The sequence below is a fragment of the Stegastes partitus genome, unplaced genomic scaffold, assembly GCF_000690725.1.
Source record: "Stegastes partitus isolate 25-593 unplaced genomic scaffold, Stegastes_partitus-1.0.2 Scaffold1810, whole genome shotgun sequence".
In the NCBI taxonomy this organism is placed as follows: Eukaryota; Metazoa; Chordata; class Actinopteri; family Pomacentridae; genus Stegastes; species Stegastes partitus.
In genome coordinates, this window is record NW_007579541.1 from 1,281 (window position 1) to 20,707 (window position 19,427).

General features: G+C 41.1%; 2 protein-coding genes across 2 annotated transcripts in view; one reads left to right on the top strand and one right to left on the bottom strand.

Moving 5' to 3' along the window:
• Window positions 1–1,420: 1,420 nt before the first annotated feature.
• On the top strand, window positions 1,421–6,641 carry hsd17b8 (hydroxysteroid (17-beta) dehydrogenase 8). The gene is made up of 9 exons (XM_008302405.1): window positions 1,421–1,485; window positions 2,987–3,189; window positions 3,269–3,385; window positions 3,969–4,064; window positions 4,649–4,734; window positions 4,846–4,930; window positions 6,010–6,052; window positions 6,212–6,286; window positions 6,386–6,641. The coding sequence occupies exons 1-9, from the start codon at window positions 1,440–1,442 to the stop codon at window positions 6,403–6,405; spliced, it is 771 nt and encodes a 256-aa protein (XP_008300627.1). The 5' UTR covers window positions 1,421–1,439; the 3' UTR covers window positions 6,406–6,641.
• Window positions 6,642–10,533: 3,892 nt separating this feature from the next.
• The window catches only part of col11a2 (collagen, type XI, alpha 2), a 47,632-nt gene continuing 38,738 nt past the window's right edge, over window positions 10,534–19,427 (bottom strand). The window contains exons 41-65 of the mRNA XM_008302407.1: window positions 19,136–19,243; window positions 18,889–18,996; window positions 18,600–18,653; window positions 18,389–18,442; window positions 18,013–18,120; window positions 17,813–17,866; window positions 17,652–17,705; window positions 16,931–16,984; window positions 16,760–16,813; window positions 16,532–16,639; window positions 16,357–16,410; window positions 16,166–16,219; window positions 16,019–16,072; window positions 15,756–15,809; window positions 15,276–15,383; window positions 14,592–14,645; window positions 14,332–14,493; window positions 14,155–14,208; window positions 14,025–14,060; window positions 13,846–13,899; window positions 13,443–13,728; window positions 13,137–13,246; window positions 12,669–12,737; window positions 12,166–12,402; window positions 10,534–10,741 (exon numbers count right to left, since the gene is read on the bottom strand). Coding sequence (XP_008300629.1) covers window positions 10,595–10,741; window positions 12,166–12,402; window positions 12,669–12,737; window positions 13,137–13,246; window positions 13,443–13,728; window positions 13,846–13,899; window positions 14,025–14,060; window positions 14,155–14,208; window positions 14,332–14,493; window positions 14,592–14,645; window positions 15,276–15,383; window positions 15,756–15,809; window positions 16,019–16,072; window positions 16,166–16,219; window positions 16,357–16,410; window positions 16,532–16,639; window positions 16,760–16,813; window positions 16,931–16,984; window positions 17,652–17,705; window positions 17,813–17,866; window positions 18,013–18,120; window positions 18,389–18,442; window positions 18,600–18,653; window positions 18,889–18,996; window positions 19,136–19,243 — 2,289 coding nt within the window. The 3' untranslated portion in view covers window positions 10,534–10,594. The remainder of the gene's footprint in view (window positions 10,742–12,165; window positions 12,403–12,668; window positions 12,738–13,136; window positions 13,247–13,442; window positions 13,729–13,845; window positions 13,900–14,024; window positions 14,061–14,154; window positions 14,209–14,331; window positions 14,494–14,591; window positions 14,646–15,275; window positions 15,384–15,755; window positions 15,810–16,018; window positions 16,073–16,165; window positions 16,220–16,356; window positions 16,411–16,531; window positions 16,640–16,759; window positions 16,814–16,930; window positions 16,985–17,651; window positions 17,706–17,812; window positions 17,867–18,012; window positions 18,121–18,388; window positions 18,443–18,599; window positions 18,654–18,888; window positions 18,997–19,135; window positions 19,244–19,427) is intronic.

Below are 19,427 nucleotides of genomic sequence, written 5' to 3' on the forward strand. Positions count from 1 at the left end.
ACACCTGTTCATTTCTGTCTCGCGTTACTACTCAGTTTATATTTAGCACTATACTGATGTATTTTGTATATTTGTACTATGTTTATTGTCATGTTGCATCCCTGCAAACAGAACATCAAACCAAATTAACAATCAACCAATCAAAAGCCGTAAAATATGGTTAATTAGTAAGAATTTTGATAAATGATGAGTTGCTTTTGTGATTCATCAAGCCAATATGCTGAATATTCAATGGTTGAGGTTTTTACAGTACGATCATTGACTGCTTTTCTCTGCTTTATATGACTGTAAAGAGAATATTGTTGGTTTGAAGTGTTGGTGGAAGATTTAGACTCTAAGGAACACATTTCATTATTTTTAGTCTTTTTTTTTATAGACATACTATAATTCCAGAGAATAATAAATAAAAAAATTAAGTGTGAGATGGAAATGTAAGTAATATTACACATGATGAAAGCTTAAGTAATATCCAGTGCTTTATTTTTATTTTTCATTCAAACTGTTGTATCTATGAGCTTTGAACCAGATCACAAGTTTCTTTGTTTGACAGTCACACAGGACGAAGATTTAACTTGCTGAAGCCAAACCAGAAGTTTACTAGTTAGTGTTGAATTTGGTGAAAATATCCTTTGTAATTAAACACTAATATTTGTCTTTTGCTCACTAACTCACTGTCCCACATTAGTATTAAGTTATAAAAACACAAGGGGCAACAAACTGGAGACAGTTTTGTGCTACTTAAACCCAGAAGTTATGGCTCAAGACTGAAAATATACCTTCTTAAATATCATTCTGGTCAATATATAGAGTTGTAAAAACAGTCTTTTCCTAAATTCATTTATTCCTCCATTGGAAAACATTTCTATTCAGTTTAAAGAAAAAGAAAGAACTGTTCATTAATTCATTCATGTATATCTGATGGGACGTTTCACTGCTTTCTTGCGGACACACTGTGTAACTGCAGCATTTCTGTAAAGTTAGATACAATCACATCTACGTAAACTTCCGGTGAATAATTTTAAAAATAAAACGTTTACGAGAGAAAGCCGAGATTACGCTCTGTAAGGAAAATCACAGTTCTCAGTGCTGTATGATTTTTCCGGCGGCGAACCCTAAAAGTTTCGCGACGTTTTGACGGTTTCAAAATCAGTAAGCTAAGTGAGCTAATATACTTTGTTTTTGTGGTTAAATCCAGCCCAGTTTGTGCTTCCTAAATTAGCAATATGTAATGAAAACACAAGAGACAACAAACTGGAGCTAGTTTTGTGAAACCTAAACCGGAAGTGGTGGTTAACGACTGCAAATATAAACCTTACAGAATTGGGAAAATAATCTTTTTCTGGCTTCTATTTTTCTTCTGCTGGAAAACTAATATTTGAATCAGTGTCTGTGTCCCCCTCTGGCGGACAAACCGAAAACTACAACAACAGAAATCCAACATGGCGGCGGCCACAAGGCTCATATCAAGGTTGACGCTGGTCACTGGTTAGTTGCTATTTTTTAACCATAAATCATTCAGTATGTTTACATAGGTAAACACAGAGAAGCTGTTTGGATGCTGTTTCTCTTAGTATTGTCATTTATAAGGCTGTGCTAATTATCGCAGCTAAACGAGCTAACCGCCGTCTCAGTGCAGCAGATGTGAACTCTGAGCGACCCCGTGAAAGTTTCTGTTTGTAGCACTACGTAAATCTGTAACTCACAAACAAGTTTATCGATCAGTCTTTCCGTGTTTTTCTTTCCTGGAATGATAGTTCTGTCAATGAAATGGCTGAAAATAATAAAACGTGTTTCTCAGAGTCTAAATCTTCTACCAACAGTCCAGATCTATTTAATTCACTTTACAGTCAAATAAATTAGAGAGAAGCAGTAAATCAACATAACGTAGAAGCATCAGCCAGGGAATATCCAGCATTATTGCTTGATGAATCACATAAATAAATAATTATCAAAGTACCCACAGATAGGTCATTGTCTTTAACCGTCTTTGACTGGTTAATTGTTCATTTGGTTCAAGGTTCAGTTCTGCAGGGATGCAGAATAACAACAGACACAGTACAAATACACAAAACACATCACTATAGTGATTAGTGGTAAAGAGTTGTGTCAGAGTTCATGATGTCTTTAAGTATTAAAACATTTTAATTGGAAGCCTGAGCCAGTGGTCAGTGTTAGTCCCTCGTAAATTCACACGACAAGCAGCCGCGGTGGACAAGTTGGCAAAAAAATACAATATAAAGAAACTGCTAAAACATATGCAGATGTAAAAAACACACTTTGTTTCCATTAGAGTCAGAATCCACAACATTTTCTGGGAAACACACATTTTGTTTGTTTGGCAAATTTGTTCGAATCTAGTTTCTGTTTGTCCTCTTTCTTTTCTGAGAACACCCTCGTCTCTCTCTGCAGACTCATTACAGGCCGTACAAAACCTTATTTAACCTTAAACTTCTGTCATCAGACTCAGTGAACTAGTTAAATCAACTCTGAAGTTGAAAAAGTGAATCTACAAATATTCAAATTTAGTAAATCCTCATTATATGGAAGCTTCAACCAGTGAGTAAAGTTTTGTTCAGTAATTAATAGATTATCGAAACACGTACCCATAAATCATTGATTTATTTTTGATGAACCATTTCAGCTGTAATATAAATATTAAAACAGTGTCATTTGTTCTTTGCATTGGTCTTTCAGGAAACAAACTGACTTGAGTTTTGGTTAAAAGTTCACTTTGCCTCTGACGAACACAAATGATTTAATGTAGTTAAAATGATAAATGCTAAAGTGTTTGAGTGCAGATTATCTTTTAATGTAAATGGGTTTTAAGTGCACACACAGGCGTGAATGAAAATATCTGTAGCCCAAGTTGGTCCTCTGAGGACTTAAACCCCTTATAAACTCTCGTATCAAGCTGCTGTATTTTCTTCGACATCCGTCCTCTCTGCTCAGGCGTCTCTCTGACTTAATGCTCCTCTCTTCCACCCAGGAGGAGGCAGCGGGATCGGACGGTCGGTGTGCCAGCGTTTCGCCTCTGAGGGCGCCTCCGTGGTGGTCGCTGACATCAGTGAGGAGTCGGCCAATGAGACGCTGGGGAGCCTGTCAGGTGACCTGAGAGGGCAGGTTCACATGGCGGCTGTGGTGGACGTGTCGTCAAAGGAGAGCATAAAGCAGCTGGTAACAAGTATACAGGTGTGAAACACAGGAGAGGGTCCTGCTGAAAGAGCTGCACGTTTTCCTGTTTTCCTTTAACAGTCGTCTCCCCCTGCAGACTCGTTACTTCCAGCCTCCCTCGGTGTGTGTGAACGCAGCAGGCATCACTCAGGACGACTTCCTGCTCAGCATGGAGGAGGAACACTTTGACCGAGTCATCCAGGTCAACCTGAAGGTAGGCGGCTGTCGGCTCCGTCACTAATCAGAGGCTTGAATGGTTTGTGAATGATGATAACAGCAAAATCAAACCACACTGGAGTGGAATCTGGACAGTTATTTACCTTGAAACTGTCAACAAACTAAAAGTGGTTGGTTCTTTCACAGATTTATAATAAATCTTAAGAAAAAATGACAAAAATATACATACAGCAAATGGAATGATCAGCTTTGGTGATGTAGAAAGCTGTGGTAATTAAATGTTCTTTGTTTCGTGGCCTCTACAGCTGAAGTAAGAGACTTAAGTTTAACTTCAGAATGTTCTAAATGCGCCACTTTACAGCAAATCAGCAAATCCTCCTTCACCTTTCTGTTAGCTGTAGAGTTTTAACTGTCTCCCTCCTCAGTAAAACCACACTGGGGCTGAATCCTTTAAACCTCTTTAAACCTTCAGCAAACTAAAATTCAACCACTTTGACATAAAATATAACTGCTGCATTATAACACCTACTTGCATTTCCGTTGAAAGTTAGTGCTGAATAGAGTGACAGAACAGACTGGAGGGATTTATTTGGTCATCCTTCGCCTTGTGTCTCTCTCAGGGTTCCTTCTTGGTCACTCAGGCCGTTGCTCAGGCTCTGGTGGCCTGTGGAGCCCCCAAAGGATCCATCGTCACTGTGGGCAGCATCGTGGGGAAGGTGAGCAGGAACACACGGCCGGATCCACATTTACATGAAGCTGTAAAGTTTGTGAGCTGTGGTGCAGAATTGCTCGACGAGTTAGTTGTTTTCAGCTTCAACCTGGTATAAGCTTCTCTGCTGTGAAGCTCAGATGAATCAATTCAAATGAAGTCAGACAAAAACAGATTGAAAAGCAGAACAATTTGGAAATGTTAAACTCTGTGTGGTCGCATACGTCTTCTAGTTGTCTCCTGTCTGCCTCACCTCTGAGTGTCACATCCCTTCAGTGAACATGACGATGCCTGAATCAACAAGACGTCCTGTTTAGAAAAATGGCATCCAGTAATAAATACATTTTAATTGTGTCACGGATCATTTTACCTGCAGTGAACAAAGTCTTACTGACTGAGATTGATGTAGCTGACTGAGATTTGGCTCCACTTTATCAGGTTTTCCTGTGAGCAGCACATGTTCATCTGTCTCTCTCCTCACTCAGTTTTTTTTTTAGTCCTTTTTGTGAGGTTTAAAGTGAAGCTGTTACACTAAAAACCTGCAGTGATACAACATCTCATTCCTCCTCGTGTCTGTGTGGATGTTTGCAGGTGGGAAACCTCGGACAGGCGAACTACGCCGCCTCTAAAGCTGGGGTGCAGGGTCTAACCAGGACGGCTGCCAAAGAGCTCAGCAGGTGAGAAGAACCTGATGCACCGTGAAAACACCGGGACACACCGAGCTGATTGGATTTGAATTATTTAGGGGAAAAAAACAGTCAGTTGCTCTTCGTTTTCTCTCCCTCCAGGTTTGGGATTCGGTGTAACTGTGTGTTGCCAGGTTTCATATCGACTCCAATGACGGATAAAGTACCAGAGAAGGTTATTAGCAAGGTACAGCACACACACACACACACACACACACACACACCATCATGATCAATATTTCTTGCTGTCAGTGCGAGTGAACGTACGGCTGATTTGAAAGTTGAAGAATTTCGACCATAAATTATTACAAAAACTATTATTTAAATAAAATGTGAAATTACTTTTACAGTTACCATTTAAAAATTCAACTACATTTTCTTTCAAGACGTATTTGTTTTTAGCCTCTTTTTTTGTAGCAGTCAGCATTAATTACTAATTAATACCTAAACTACCAAAAAGGGGAAAACGAGGCATTTTGGCTGCAGACATCTTGGAAATGTTTAACATCACAGTAACAAGTAAAACCAAAACTGTCTGCAGGACTCGATACAACGAGGAGGAGCGCTAGTGAAGGGTGTTTAAGGGTTCGGCTGTTTGTATTTGGTTAAACTGGTGCTTTAATTAAACCTCCAATCAACCTAAACCTGGACAGACAGTCTGTCTCTCCTACACAACTCTTTGTTTTTTTCATGCCAGAACAATAAAACTGCAGACCAGTCAGACAGTACAGAACTCAGCTGCTGAATAATAACCAGTAAAAAGGTTTGAACACGTCTTCCTGGTTTCAGCCTTTTTGCACCAGCTTCCACTACGTTTTAGAATGAGTTTGAAGGTTCTTTGAATTACAACACTCCAAGGTCTGACTGCTCAGCATCTCTCAGACCTTTAACCCCGTACAACCCTGCTGGCACTTTGAGATCCTCGGACAGGAGACGTCTTTCTGTTCCAGACACTTGGCTGAAGACGAAAGAGGGCACAGCTTCTGAAACAGAAGTCCTGAGGATCTAAAACATGATTAAATGGAGTAGGCTGAGTCAGTGGCATCGTCTCAATCTAAGCTTAAACATACTTTGTCCCCACAGCTTTTCCTGATTTGACCTGATTGTTATACTGTTAATGGATTTTGCCATTGTTCATTTTGAACATGACTGTTTAGTTCTTTTATTCTCTTATCCTCGTCTGTTTATATGATGATCTCTTGCTATGTGGAGCACTTTGTTTCTCCTCCTACAATGCATTGTCTTGCTGTGTTTTGCGTGTTTCAGATGAAGTCCTTGGTGCCTCTGGGAAGAATGGGCGAGCCTGCAGGTCAGTTAACACTAATAATATTAAACTGGTTGTTTTCACTGCATGTCTTCTATTCAAGTCTCAGATTTCTTATTGCACCAACAACACTTTGTTTCTTCAGTCCTTTTTATGGCCTGCAGTGAAATGAGTGGAAGATCTTTGTCTCTTTCTGTCCTCCAGAGGTCGCTGATGTCTGTGCCTTTCTAGCTTCAGATGATTCCCGATACGTCACAGGAGCCAGTATCGAAGTGACAGGTACAGTAAGAGTCAGCTTCTGCTAAAACATTTCATTTGCCATATGTCGTCCCACTCAGCTGAGCCTTCATCAGGTTAAAACTTGTCTTTCTTTGCCAGGTGGACTTTTCATTGGCTAAACCAGCTGTCATCAGGAGACTAGTTTCTTTCTAATTAGTTGTTAACTGATTCTACTTTTTTGTGGCCTTTTAATCAGGATTGTTGAGTGTGTACTGTATGTTTTGTAAATCTGGCTGTGAACATGTACTGTACAGTGTAAAGGCACATTTTGTACCAATAAACACCTGACTGTAGAGTTTGTTTACCAAAAGCTGAATATAAATCTCAACATTAAAGTATGTTATTTGCTCCTTCACATGTCCACCGAGCCTTGCAAATCTCTTCACACGTCGTTTGTGGTTCAGCTGGGATTTGAACCAACCACTGCAGATCATTTTCAGAGGTTGGTGTCGGTAACGCTGCCACGGCAACACCAGAGCCTCTTCAGCTCTGCTCTGTTCTCTAAGAGTCAAAACACTGACGGATTGAAGGACTAGATGGGATCTGAACCGATGATCTCTGCTTTTTCAGATGTTACAGACGGTGCTCATTCAGAAAGCCTTTCACTATTCAATCAGAAGTGTTGCTGCAGTTTATAGCTCTCAGTTTCTTTTATGTGCTCCCCATGTTTAAAAAAAAAAAAAAAAAAAGACTTGTCAGAGTCCAAAGCCACAGAAATGTTTCACAGTGAGTTATCGGTTAGCAGATGCTGGTTCTCACAGAGCAGCTAAACATGCAAGCTGGTTCTGGAAATCGGATGTATAATTTCAAAGATCATGTACCAGTACTTCATGTTCCCTCTGAGCCAATAATTCTCTACGCAGTACAACAGGGAAAGATTCTGCAGCAAAGGAGATGAACTGGTGTTGTCTGCTGTCATCTTTACTGGGTGATTACAGCTGAAATTTAGCGCCTGACAAAACCAAAGGACAAGGATCATTATCATCTAAGAAAACACCACTTTTTGCGCCGTCCTCGATGAGGTTTAAACGTCTGGTAACAAAGTCCTGCAAGCAGTGGGGAGATTAAGATGAGCTGAAGATGACAACAGCCGTCACTTCAATTCTACGACAACAACATCAGGACGACAAACTGCTAAACAGAAATGATCAAAATCTCTACCAGAAATACCTGGATCTGATCTAAACTGACCTTCAAGCTTAGCATAAGCTGCAGTATTTAATAAAACAAAGAAACCTAATGATTCACAAACCAACCACGTGTTTTACATTTACACTAATAATCAAACGATTAAACAGAAACAGACACATGACAGTCAGACACAACTGTCAGTCTGACTTCTCTTGAGGTAAAACACAAAAACTAAAACAACAAAATCGACTACTTTTTATCCATGCTTAAATTGCCTGAATATGCGGGGAAACAATGATGAACAGGGTTTGGAAGAAAAACAAAAGTCAAGCAGCTCTTTTTAAAAAGATTATATATTACAGAAACAAAAACTTTAAAAAAAAAATACTTACAGACATTATAAAATAATACTTTTTTCTCTTTTCAGCACCATTTTTTTTATTTTTTTTTAATGTTGAAATGTCTTCAACACAATAAAAACAAACAAATAGTTGAGGTCATTCTCTCTGGAGAAAGACAGATTTTTTTGGTTTTAGGTTTTGGCCATCCCTCCCCAGTTTCCTGCTATATATATATGTGTAAAAAAAAAAAAAGACAATCACATAAGAAACAAACAAATAAAACCCTAGAATGAAATCACCCCATAATCTTGTTATTCTTTCCGTCCCGTGTTGGCAGACAAACGCTGTCTCCTCCCTCTCACAACCTTTCTCTCCCCCACTGTGGTCTCAGGTGGAGATTTAAAAAGATCGCTGATTTGTATATCAATATTCTAGCACCTCAGTCCAGATAAACAAAGATAAATGCAGGGGCCGAGTAATAAACTGTATTTCTATGATGCATTTCACACCGAGCCTGAAACCAAGACACGCCAAGTGAGACAGTAGCAACGACAAGGAAGTGTGACAGAACTGGAGAGTCACCATTTAATCATTACAGTGGAAGCAAAATTTAACAGCACAGTACAGGCGATGAAAACACTAAAAAGGGATATTACAATAAAATATGGCCACAGATTCTTTGGTTGTACAAAAGGAGTTTGGACAGGGCGTAAACAGAAGCACCATAACTCAGACTGACAGTGAGTTTAACATGTAAGTCACTCGCTTTACTTGACCTTCAAGTGTCAGCTGCAGGAAATAAATACAAATGAAATACACCACATTTGGCTGAAATATTTGTTGGTTCTTGTTCTTTTTTTTTCTTCTTTTTTAAAATCTCAAAGCACCCTGTTTGTTTTAAATAAATACAATAGAATATCACTATTTCTGTACAAATGGAATGTAATGCACATCTTCCCCAGTAAAAAGCTTCATGAAATTGTAAAAATAGACTAAAGAAAGTGGAAGACTCAGAGTGAATACTAAAACTTTTAACCCTTTTGTATAATTAGCACCTTGCCACACAGTTTTAAGTAAAGCATGCATTTTATTCACTGCTGCAGAAACAAAAGGGAGGGAACTTTGATTCTCATATACATATTTAAACCCTGACGATGTTCTGTGCTCAGACGCTAAATCAGAAAATGTGTTCTGGATGGAAAACAAAAAAAATCAAAGTACCCAGAAAGTGACTCAGCAAATACTGAACTGGAGTGTGGTAGCGACCCTGGTAGTCTGATCCATGATTTAAGGAAGAATCAGCTCTTTTTAAAGGCACCAGTAAAATGCAAATACAAGAGCATCACATTTAGCACAGTTTACAAAAATAATGGCTTTAATTTCACTGATCTAGGTTTGAACACATCTTCTCTCCCGCCGCACTGCATGCACTAACAGACTGTCCAACTTTAACAAATCAAGAATTTAAAGACTTTTTGCTGCTCTCACGGTGGAGGAAAAGACTGTCCAGCTCAAACAAGAATAAATCCTGCATCACACTGGACTCAGTCAACCTCACTGCAAAACACTACAGTTATTTTTAATCAACAGTTTGAGCTGTGAATCACATTTTTTTAAACAGTTTTAATAAAACCAGAAGGTGGTAGTGAAGAGAATATAACAAAGAGTAGAAAATTCACTTGGTTGTAGCTTAAACAAGATAAAAACAGATCAAAAAATAAGCAGGAACCTGCTGGTGTCATGTGGTCAGTTCCCTGTTTTTATTCTGGGTGGAAACTGGTGGCATCAATTCTTTGGGTTCTTTTTGGGGTAATCAGATAAAAGCTGAGCGCTACTCTGTAAGCAACATGATCGACAAGCCACTGGACGTTTATGTTCATATCTTACACAACAAGACGACTACCTCAGATGCCCAAAGGTTTACATCTGTACCAGCTGAACATTTGTGACCACTTGCTGTCATTTGCTAGAGTTTGGCGTCTACTGCTTAGAACTGATTTTGGTTCGTGAGTAGAAGCTCTGGCTGGCAAGTGCAAAATGGATAAAAAGTTCACTCAGAACTTTTTATGTGAATGGCTGAAGGATACACACCCAGCAAAGGCCAAAGCTGTGAACCAAAACACGTGATCTAACTGTTCAAAGCATCACAGATGAAGACAGCTACACAGGAGCCTCTTGTGAATCATAGAAGAGCGACCGTCGGTCATGTTACTTACAGTGTGAACGTGAGATTAAAGAAATGGGAACGGTGTCCGAGTGTGACCCTTTTTTTTTTTTTGGGAAGAGGAAGGGGGAGGTAGAGCAGGTGATATGAGTGGAAAAGAAGAGAGACGGCGGGGAGGAGAGAGGAGTGAGGGGGGGGATCGGAGACGGGGGGCTTCAGGCGACAAGTTTCCGGCTTGCTCTCTCTCAGGCCGACCCCTGACGCTGCTGGTACAGAAAACACTGTTTTATTCCGAAGAACGCTCTCTCCTGGTTTTGTCTTCCTTTCTCGCGGCCGTGCGCCCAATCGATGGTCTCTTCTCCGCGAGTTTGTTTTTGTACTTCTCTCCTCTTTGCTTTTATGTCGTCCATTAATTGTCGGGAGGATGTTGCTTTCCCTCTTGAGTGTGAGCGCGTGCTTGTCTCACAACAGCATTTGTAAAGTGTGTGTGTGTGTGTCTGTGGGTTTTGTGTGTGTGTGTGTGTGTGTGTGTGTTTTAAATCATTTACAAGTTAATTTACAAATTAATGGGCATGTATGTTTATCATATATAAGTGTGTCTCTAAGTGCATGTGTGTGCGCGTGAGTATTTGCATGTGTTGTTCTCTGCATGATGTGTGTACGTGTGTGTTTTTAGCCTTGGAAACAGACAGGTCCCACTTCAAAGCCAAACTGCTGGTTGCTCTCCCCAAAGTCTGACACCTTGATATCCAGCAGAGGAAGATGCTCCACCTGAGGTGTGTTGATCTCCAGGACTGTCCTGTCAAAGCCCTTACGATACTGCAGAGAGACAGACACAGAGAGACGCATGTCAGTCGTCATCGTGGGTCTAGATCAGGACGTAACACAAGATATAGAGGGAAGCTTGCAGTGATACAGCAGCAAAGGGGAAAGTGCAAAAAAGCAGGGACATCAATAGAAAAATAAACAGGAAATATACAGAAATACTGTTGATACTATGCTGATTCTTTCATTTGTAGAAATCCAAACATTGCACAGATTCCTCTAATTGATTTAAAATAACAATCCTACACAGGGTTGTTCTATATGTGGAAAAACATTGATATTCAACAGATTCTTATGTGAACAGAAAACACTGATACTGCACAGATTCATGTGCATAAAGAAAACAAAGTAAAGGCCAGGGCTTTTTAAATGTACAGAAGACATTTGTATTTGTATGACTGTCAAAAAAAAAGGTCTTTTGTTTTAAGTTTCCATTTTTGTCTGCAAAGAAAATTGAAAATCACAACTAGTGCACTTCAGATGAGGTTATCTTGTGCAGGTCACAACACTTTTTCATGTAATACTCCCCCTCACTATAAAAAAAGGCTCTATCTTTCTGAGTGGCAACTTTGAAAAACAACATTCAACCAAAGCACTGTGAATCAGAACAGGGCAAGTGAAATGCTTCCCTGCAGCCTGTAAATGTTATCAGGCAGTTTTTCCTGTGATTTGAAGATGTGTCAGCAATCATTTTATTTATCTCAAATGTGAGACAGCGAAGCATTAATAGCATGATGATTGTAGAGGAAAGTTGGGAGCCAAATGAGTTTCACAACCTTAAAGTTCCCATCAAATGAAATGGTGTCTTTATGTTCTGAATGCGACTGAAACTGGATGTTGAGGTGGAGCATCACATAAAATGGGATCAATCTAAAATGCAGCCTGATGGGATATCAATTCAATTCAATTCAATTCAATTTTATTTGTATAGCGCATATTTACAACAACTCATAGCGCTTCACAAAGGCAGAGACAGAAACACCCAACAATCCAAAACATTTGGATTCCCTACAAGCTTCAGCAGTCCGCAAGCAGTCCACAACAGTGGGAAGGAACCGAAAACCCCCACAGGGGAAAAAAAAACCTCCGACAGAACCAGGCTCAGGGAGGGACGGCCATCTGCCTCGACCGGTTGGGTGAGAGTGGGATGAATTATACAATTTAGTTTACAGTTAAACAAGTTATTAGAATTTATTGTCCTTTTGTAACAGGAGGCATCATGGTGGGGCAGCAGGATACAGAAGGTGAGGCCAGCAGCTGTAATTCAGGAGCTCCAGATCACTTAATTTGAGAGAGGCAGTTTACTTTGATAGTTCAGGAAGAGGGTCAGACTGTTGAAAATGTGTAGAAGAAGGATAGGAGAGTTTCTCAGAGACTCCTACAAAAAGGGTAAAATCAGTTAATGTGGGTGAACTCACAGAGCAGCCATCGACCAAAGCTTTGATGTAAGGGTTGGTCTCGTAGCGCAGCTCTTCGTCGTTGGCACCCTGGAGGTGCAGCGCTCTGTTGTAGTTATTCTTGGCGCTTCGGTCGGCCCAGGCCACTGAGCGGTGGCAGTGGTAGGTGAGGTTCTGGCGGGCCTGGACGCTCAGGAGACGCAGGAAGCCCAGCTGGACCACACCAACGGGCTCCCCGGTAGAGTCGACGTAGGAGAACTGGGAGGAGGAGGAGGAGGAGGAGGAGGAGGTGAAGAGGAGGTAAGAGGAGGGACAAGAGGATAATGAGGAGGAAAAGGTGGAAGAGCAAAAGAAAGGAAAGCACATCAAGGAGGGAAGAGATGACAGTAAAAGAAGACGAGTGGAGTCAGGATGAGAAACAGGATGGTGAGAACAAAATAAAGAGCCTTCAAGTAAAGTTAAGAGCTAAATGATTAGACTAGTAAACTCTACAGCCAGTCTACATGTCACAGAGGGCTACTAACCTTACTACCAGTGGAAAACTGACTGTACCACGATCCTGGAGTCTCTTTGTCCCAGGAGCTCATCTTCACCTACAACCACAGTTGTTCACATCACATATAATAGTCAGACAAGTTTAGTGGGATAGCTCTGTTTTTGCAAGAATAAATAAACAACTTGTGTGACAAGACAGTTTTACACCAACTTCATCTACATCTTTCTGAGCCAGTCTTGCATCTCCATAGTGTTATTATAAACGGTAGAACTAAATTCGACAGACAGGGCAGTTTCTTGAAAAATCTGAAACCAGAGACTGAAAACCTTCATCAACAATGATTTGCAATATAATTTCTATCCCTAACATGTTTACTTCAACGACTTTCACTGGGAAAGCCAACAGGACCTTTCTGTTCAATAAACTTGCACTTCGACACTGAGGATGTGTTATTAGTGGATTTAATCTGCACACAGTTTTACAATGGTGGACTGACCATATTGATGCTCTTGCTCGGGTACAGACACGTGTCTCCATTTGTGAAATTACAGAAGACCTTGAAGGAGTCTCTGGAGCAGCCCTGGTTGGGGTCGATCCAGTACTCTCCTGCAGAGGGCAACAGAGAGTCAAAGAGAGGCAGAAAAAATGCAAGAAGTCTGAGAATTTAAGTTATTCTGTATGTAATGCTCATTCGTATTGTGTTCCTAATGGTCATATTGGAAAGGGTGTGTCTTAAGTTTGCATAGATTAATTATTTAATGATCACTTTAAGGCAGGTAAACTCTTATGTGTCTTCCCGTACCGTCCTTGAGGTCTGGCTGGCTGAGGTGCAGGTCTTGGCAGGTGCGAGCGGGGCTGTCCTGGGTGCCCAGAGGGAAACGCATGGTCTCGATCTCTTGTCTAAGTGAGTTGAGAGAGCCAAAGATCTCCTCCATGCCTTCACTGCCCATCAGGAACTCAGTGCCAGTGGCGTCGGAAGCAGGCATGTCAGGGTCGGACTCGGGGAGAAGCTGGCTGGCATCGATTGAGCGCTTGGACTTGGGACTCCTCTGGATGGGCAGAGGCTGAATGACCTCGCCTGGTGGGCCCTGAGAGACAAGTTTACATTTCCCTCAATTAACTGATGATCAGCAGTGAGTGAGCAGAATTGAAATTATAAATCCGACTCCCTCTGAAGTTTATACACAGAGAGGTGAGGTACTTACAGGAGGTCCAGGAGGTCCTTGTACACCCTTTTCTCCTTTGGGACCAGCTCCTCCCTACATGCAGCAGGAAGAGGAAAGATTTGAGAAGGTGAAGAGCACAACATACAATTCAAAGCAAATTTTGTGAACAACAGCACTGTTTTTGTGATACAAGCATTTACAAAAGTACTGTTACTCACAGAAGCACCCTTAGCTCCTTTGATACCTTGAGGACCCTGGAAAAGACAAAACATTTAATATTATAATGATGCTTAAAAAAATACTTACGAACTGAACCAAGAAGGGGAGGAAAACAGTACAGGCACTTACAGGCAGACCAGGAGGACCAGCAGGGCCGAGAGGTCCGGTGCCTCCAGGCATTCCCTACAATAAAACCCAGGACATGTCTAACATAAGAATAGTTTTCATACATTATTGTCAAAATAAATGTGAGTAACAGTGCTTGAACTGCCCCACTATGAAACACATGGTGAAGGTCACACTTACATTCTCTCCTTTGGGTCCTAAGGATCCCTGAGGCCCAGGAAGACCTCGGTCTCCCTTCTCTCCCTGCTCTCCTGGGGGTCCGATGAGTCCGATAAGACCTGGGTGTCCCTTCTCTCCCTTGGCTCCGGGGTCTCCACGGAGACCAGGCAAACCAGGAGGTCCCTGCAGGGTTAGAAGAAGAGAGGTTAGTTAATTAGTTTTAATCAAAACTAACTGAGAGTAAACGTATAAATGAAACTGATCGGGTTTTGCAGTCTTACAATAGGTCCAGGTGGTCCTTTCTGTCCAGCAGGTCCTGGAGATCCTTGTTCACCCTGAAACAGTATAAACACATTTAGCAGGAAGCCCCCAAGACACTAAACAACACATATTGTATATGCATGTGGAATAATGCTGGTAGATTTGGGGAAAAAATGCTAATTTTCTTACAACTATTGTGATTTTATTCAGATTTTTTTTCTATGTCAAACTCCACATCAGTATTCACTGTGTCATAGATTTAAAACGTGATGAGGCATTACCACACAAGATACCATAAACATTGTGACAAGTCATTTTCAACCCTGGGTCACAGTCTGTATTCTACATCACAGCCTTTGTGGTTTGCTAATTGCATTGTTCCAAACTTTGATTTCGATTTGAAATTGATTATTTTGCTCATCCTTAAGTCAAAGTCAAAGTTACTTGATTGTCAGTTCTCTTACACGTGTACACATGCAGGAACTGAAATTGAGTTTCTCTCGAACCCTCATTAAAAAAAAAAAATGTTGAAAAAATATACATGCTAAAAAAATGTTTAAGATAAACATATAATATTCTGCAAAATATACAATTTAAACATACAATAGGCTAAAAATATACAATCTAAACATATAATAGGTGAATATGGTATTGTCTAGCTGCTGTATTAACAAATACAAGAAAAACACAAAAACCCAACTGACCACTGATCCTGGGAGTCCTCTAAGACCTTCTGTTCCTGGTTTTCCTGGTGGACCCTGGGGGCCAACAGGGCCGGTCTTTCCTGGGGGGCCAACTGCACCTGAATCGCCCTGTAAATGGTAAGAAACGTGATTAAATGTTATAAAAAGTTATTGCTTGAATTACTTAACATTTAAAATTAGATACCACAGTTGCTCAACAGACAAAAATGTTTAAGAGGAGCCTGTCACCTGATAGAAACAAATCACAGAGAAAGAGTAATACATTCTGACATTGCAAATGTTTTACAGAACTGAAGCAAAGTTAGAGATTTATCTTGGGACTTCCATCAAGGAGAAGGCCATCCTCAAAAAATGAGACAGTGATCAGAAGTCTATGTGGCATCCTCACGCCATTTTTGTATTCTTTGTCGTGTTTTGGATGTAATAACTTGTGCAACGCATCATTGAGCTAAAAAATGCTCTACAAAGCTCTGGACTGACCTTGGTTCCCTTCTCTCCCTGGCGTCCTTCTGGTCCTCTTGTTCCAGCAGGACCCTGTCAAAGAAAACATACAACAGTGACTTAACAAACACAAATTTCATCCCTAAATGATATATTTGAACTACACATGAAATACAGCCCACACTGATAACAAGTAAGCAAATGCCATTACAGGAAAGAGAAATGCATTAATGACTACACTGTTCTGACAGAAGTACTCCTTAGTAGCAGCAGTTGACTGTAGAATGATGAGGGTAGCTTACTCTCTTTCCTGGGGGGCCGGGGGGTCCGTTCTCACCAGGAGGTCCTGGAGAGCCCTGCAACAGGAGGCAGAGCGAGAAAATTGAGGAGACCGATATATTTTAGAATACTTCATTCCCAAATCTGCACTGATGCATCTTTTGACTTACAGATTCTCCTGGTTCACCGTCCTCTCCTCTCTCTCCCTTGGCGCCATCTTGACCCTGCAGGCAAAACAGAGTTGTCAAGTTTAGCAAAAAGCATGAGACAATATGTATCTTTGCAGCTGTAGAGCCACATACAACCAAACTCTGAAATCGAACAAATAAATCAGATGTATTCTTTAAAAAATGGTACTTACTCTGGGTCCAACCTCACCAGGGGGACCAGGATCACCAGGGAAACCAACAGGGCCCTAAAGTTGAAAACAAAACCAAACTCAGAGACTAAATGGCACAGATTAAGACGCTTAAAGTCCTGTGTGGCAATGTTATTGTGCACGCTAGTTTGAGTGCATATCACTGTGGGTGTCATACAGGGTTTCCTTTGGGTCCGTCGTCTCCAGGTCGTCCTCGTCCTCCAGCAGGTCCAGCAGTTCCAGGTTGTCCAGCCTCTCCCTTCTCTCCGCGCTCTCCACGAGGACCCTGTCAACAGAAGCATTTAACTCTTTGTTAACTCAGAGGTACCATTAACTGATCAGTGGGTGCACAGTCTCTTGATATTTCAACTCACAGAGTGTTTGGTTCAGACTTTCAGCTACTCACCTTCTTTCCAGGCTCTCCTACGATTCCAGGTGGTCCAGATTCACCGGGCTCTCCCTGTCGAGTAAAAAGTATACATGTTGGTTCTTTGGACAAATTGAATTAACAGTTTGTTGGATTTTTTTCTTGGTATAGCATCAAACTCATGCAGAAATATTCCTTTAATTGCTGCACCTTCTCTCCAATAGGTCCAGGATTACCCAAACCACCAGGAGGACCTTGAGGACCCTAAAAACACACACAAAAACATGTCAGACAAAAAACAAATAGAACAATTTACCTCAAATGGCTACGAGAAACGAGTGATAGCTAGCTTTCTTTTTATTTACCTGCCTAACAATAATTATTACCAAGACAAGACTCTAATAGAAGTAGCTTGATACAATCATAATCTTCATGATAAACAGACAATGGCAGTTTGGTAGCGTGCCATTTTAAAAACAAAAGTGAAGACAATTTAAGACAGTTTTATTTTGCCTTATTCAGCAGGTGACCAATTTTGCCAAAGTACAGTAAAAGCTCTGCGACAGTTCTTTGTACAGTAGCCCATATAAGAGTTCTAAAGCTTTGGAACAACCCTTCTCTCTCTATTAATTGTTCCTCCTCCACAGATATTTTCAAGAAAAACTTCAAGATGTACATATTTTCAATGGTTTTTGGTTGTTCCTAACGCTCTTAACATTTCACAGTTATAGTTTAGAAATTCATCTTACAAGTTGCTGTCCTGTTTTTGTATTATATTCAGTTTTACAGTTTAATTTTACTAGTTTTATCCTGTCTTGATGTTTAGCACATACTTTTGTTACTCCCTGTCTGACACCATGTGCAGCACTTTGGTGAACTTCGGTTGTTTTGAACGTGCGATGCAAATCAATTTCATTTGGTAAACACTCACGTCAGCTCCGTTGGGTCCAGCAGGGCCGCGGGGTCCTGGAGGGCCTGGAGGACCCTGGAAACATAAAGAGGCTTGTGCTCTTATCATCATTTATGATTTTACTTTGACGACAGAAGCAACCGAAGCAGTCATTACAGTCATCATGAATTTCTGAAACTCACCAGAGGTCCAACATCTCCCGTCTCTCCCTTCTCACCAGATGGTCCTGGCAAGCCCTGCAGGACGAAGGTGAAAGTTATCTTAGCAGCTTAGCATAGCAACTTAGCTTAAAAATTCAAAATATTTCCATCAAAGTCTACAATGAAGCTTTAACAAAGATTTGCCTGCCTCTGATTTACATATTGGGACTTCTTGTTTTTACCTGTAGCCCGATTGGTCCTGGGGCTCCTGGGAATCCTCGAGTTCCTTCATCACCTTTAGCTCCAAAAGGCCCCTGCTGGCCCCTCGGTCCGAGCTCTCCATCAGCACCCTGCACCACAGGGGAGGAAAAACACAGATAAAGACCTGGAGATGAGCAAATGTTAGCTGAAAATATGAACTTCTTCTATCCCTGATAGTGACAGAAAGCTCTAAACAGTGTTCTAATCAGAACAGTAACGATCAGTGAATTCATACAACTAAACATCCATTTTGCAAAGACCTTCATCATATTGGTATCTTTGGTGTACTATGATGTAAAAGTCTCCTGCAACAAATTTCACATTGCTAGCTGATGTTTCCTTCATTTTTCTACTTACAGCAGGACCCGGCTGACCGACGGGACCCATTGGGCCGGGTGGACCAGGAGGACCCTAACGACAAACAACAAACAAGCATTAAAGAAGCAACAAAACAGCAGTGATACGATAAAAAAAAAGAAAGACCTTCATTAGACAGTTTTCTATAAGCATTACATTGTGAGCATTACCATCAGAAAATAAATATTAGGTCATAAGTTAAGCCACTTACATGCTCTCCTTTTGCTCCCTTGGCACCCTTCTGACCATGTTCTCCAACTTCACCCTGAAACAACAGACACATTGTAGTACTTTACACACCAAGCCATACTAGACTTTGGCAAATATTAACAGCACCAGTCCTGTTAGGCTTTTGTCTGATGATTCTTTTGACAGGCCTGAGGATAATAGAGAAGGATATTCTCTACCTGACTTGTGTCATTTATGCATCGCCTGTCCAGATGAAATGTTCCACCCATACATTACTGGGCAGATTAACAAGGTTACTTTGAAATGCTGACCTTATCTCCATCCTCTCCGGGGACTCCAGGTGGTCCGGCGGGGCCAGGCAGACCCACTGGACCCTGCACTCCATCCCGACCTGCTGGGCCAATAGGGCCTTTCTCACCCTTAGCAGGAGAGAAAGAAAAACGGGAATCAGCTGTTAAGATTTTCTCTTTAGCTGGACAATGTCTTTAGAATTTTGTTCTTGTTATCAAGTCAAATGCGAGCTGCTGCAAATTGTTGGAAAACCTCCAGAACACTCACAGGAACTCCCTTCTCTCCAGCAGGTCCAGGTGGCCCCTGAGGGCCTGGTCTGCCAGGGGGTCCAACAGGTCCAGCAGTACCAGCGCCTCCCCTCTCACCAGGAGACCCCTAGAAAAGCACATAAAAGAGAGTACAGATTACATCAGGCATTTATTATGTGAAGACTCCACTCTTAAGTTGGATGAGCTACAGAATAGAATGATTTGTGACAATCAATTCAACGATTTCGAAAAATTAAGAAGACCCTCAAAATTAGTCATAACGATCAACAAATACTAATGAAAGCACTGAC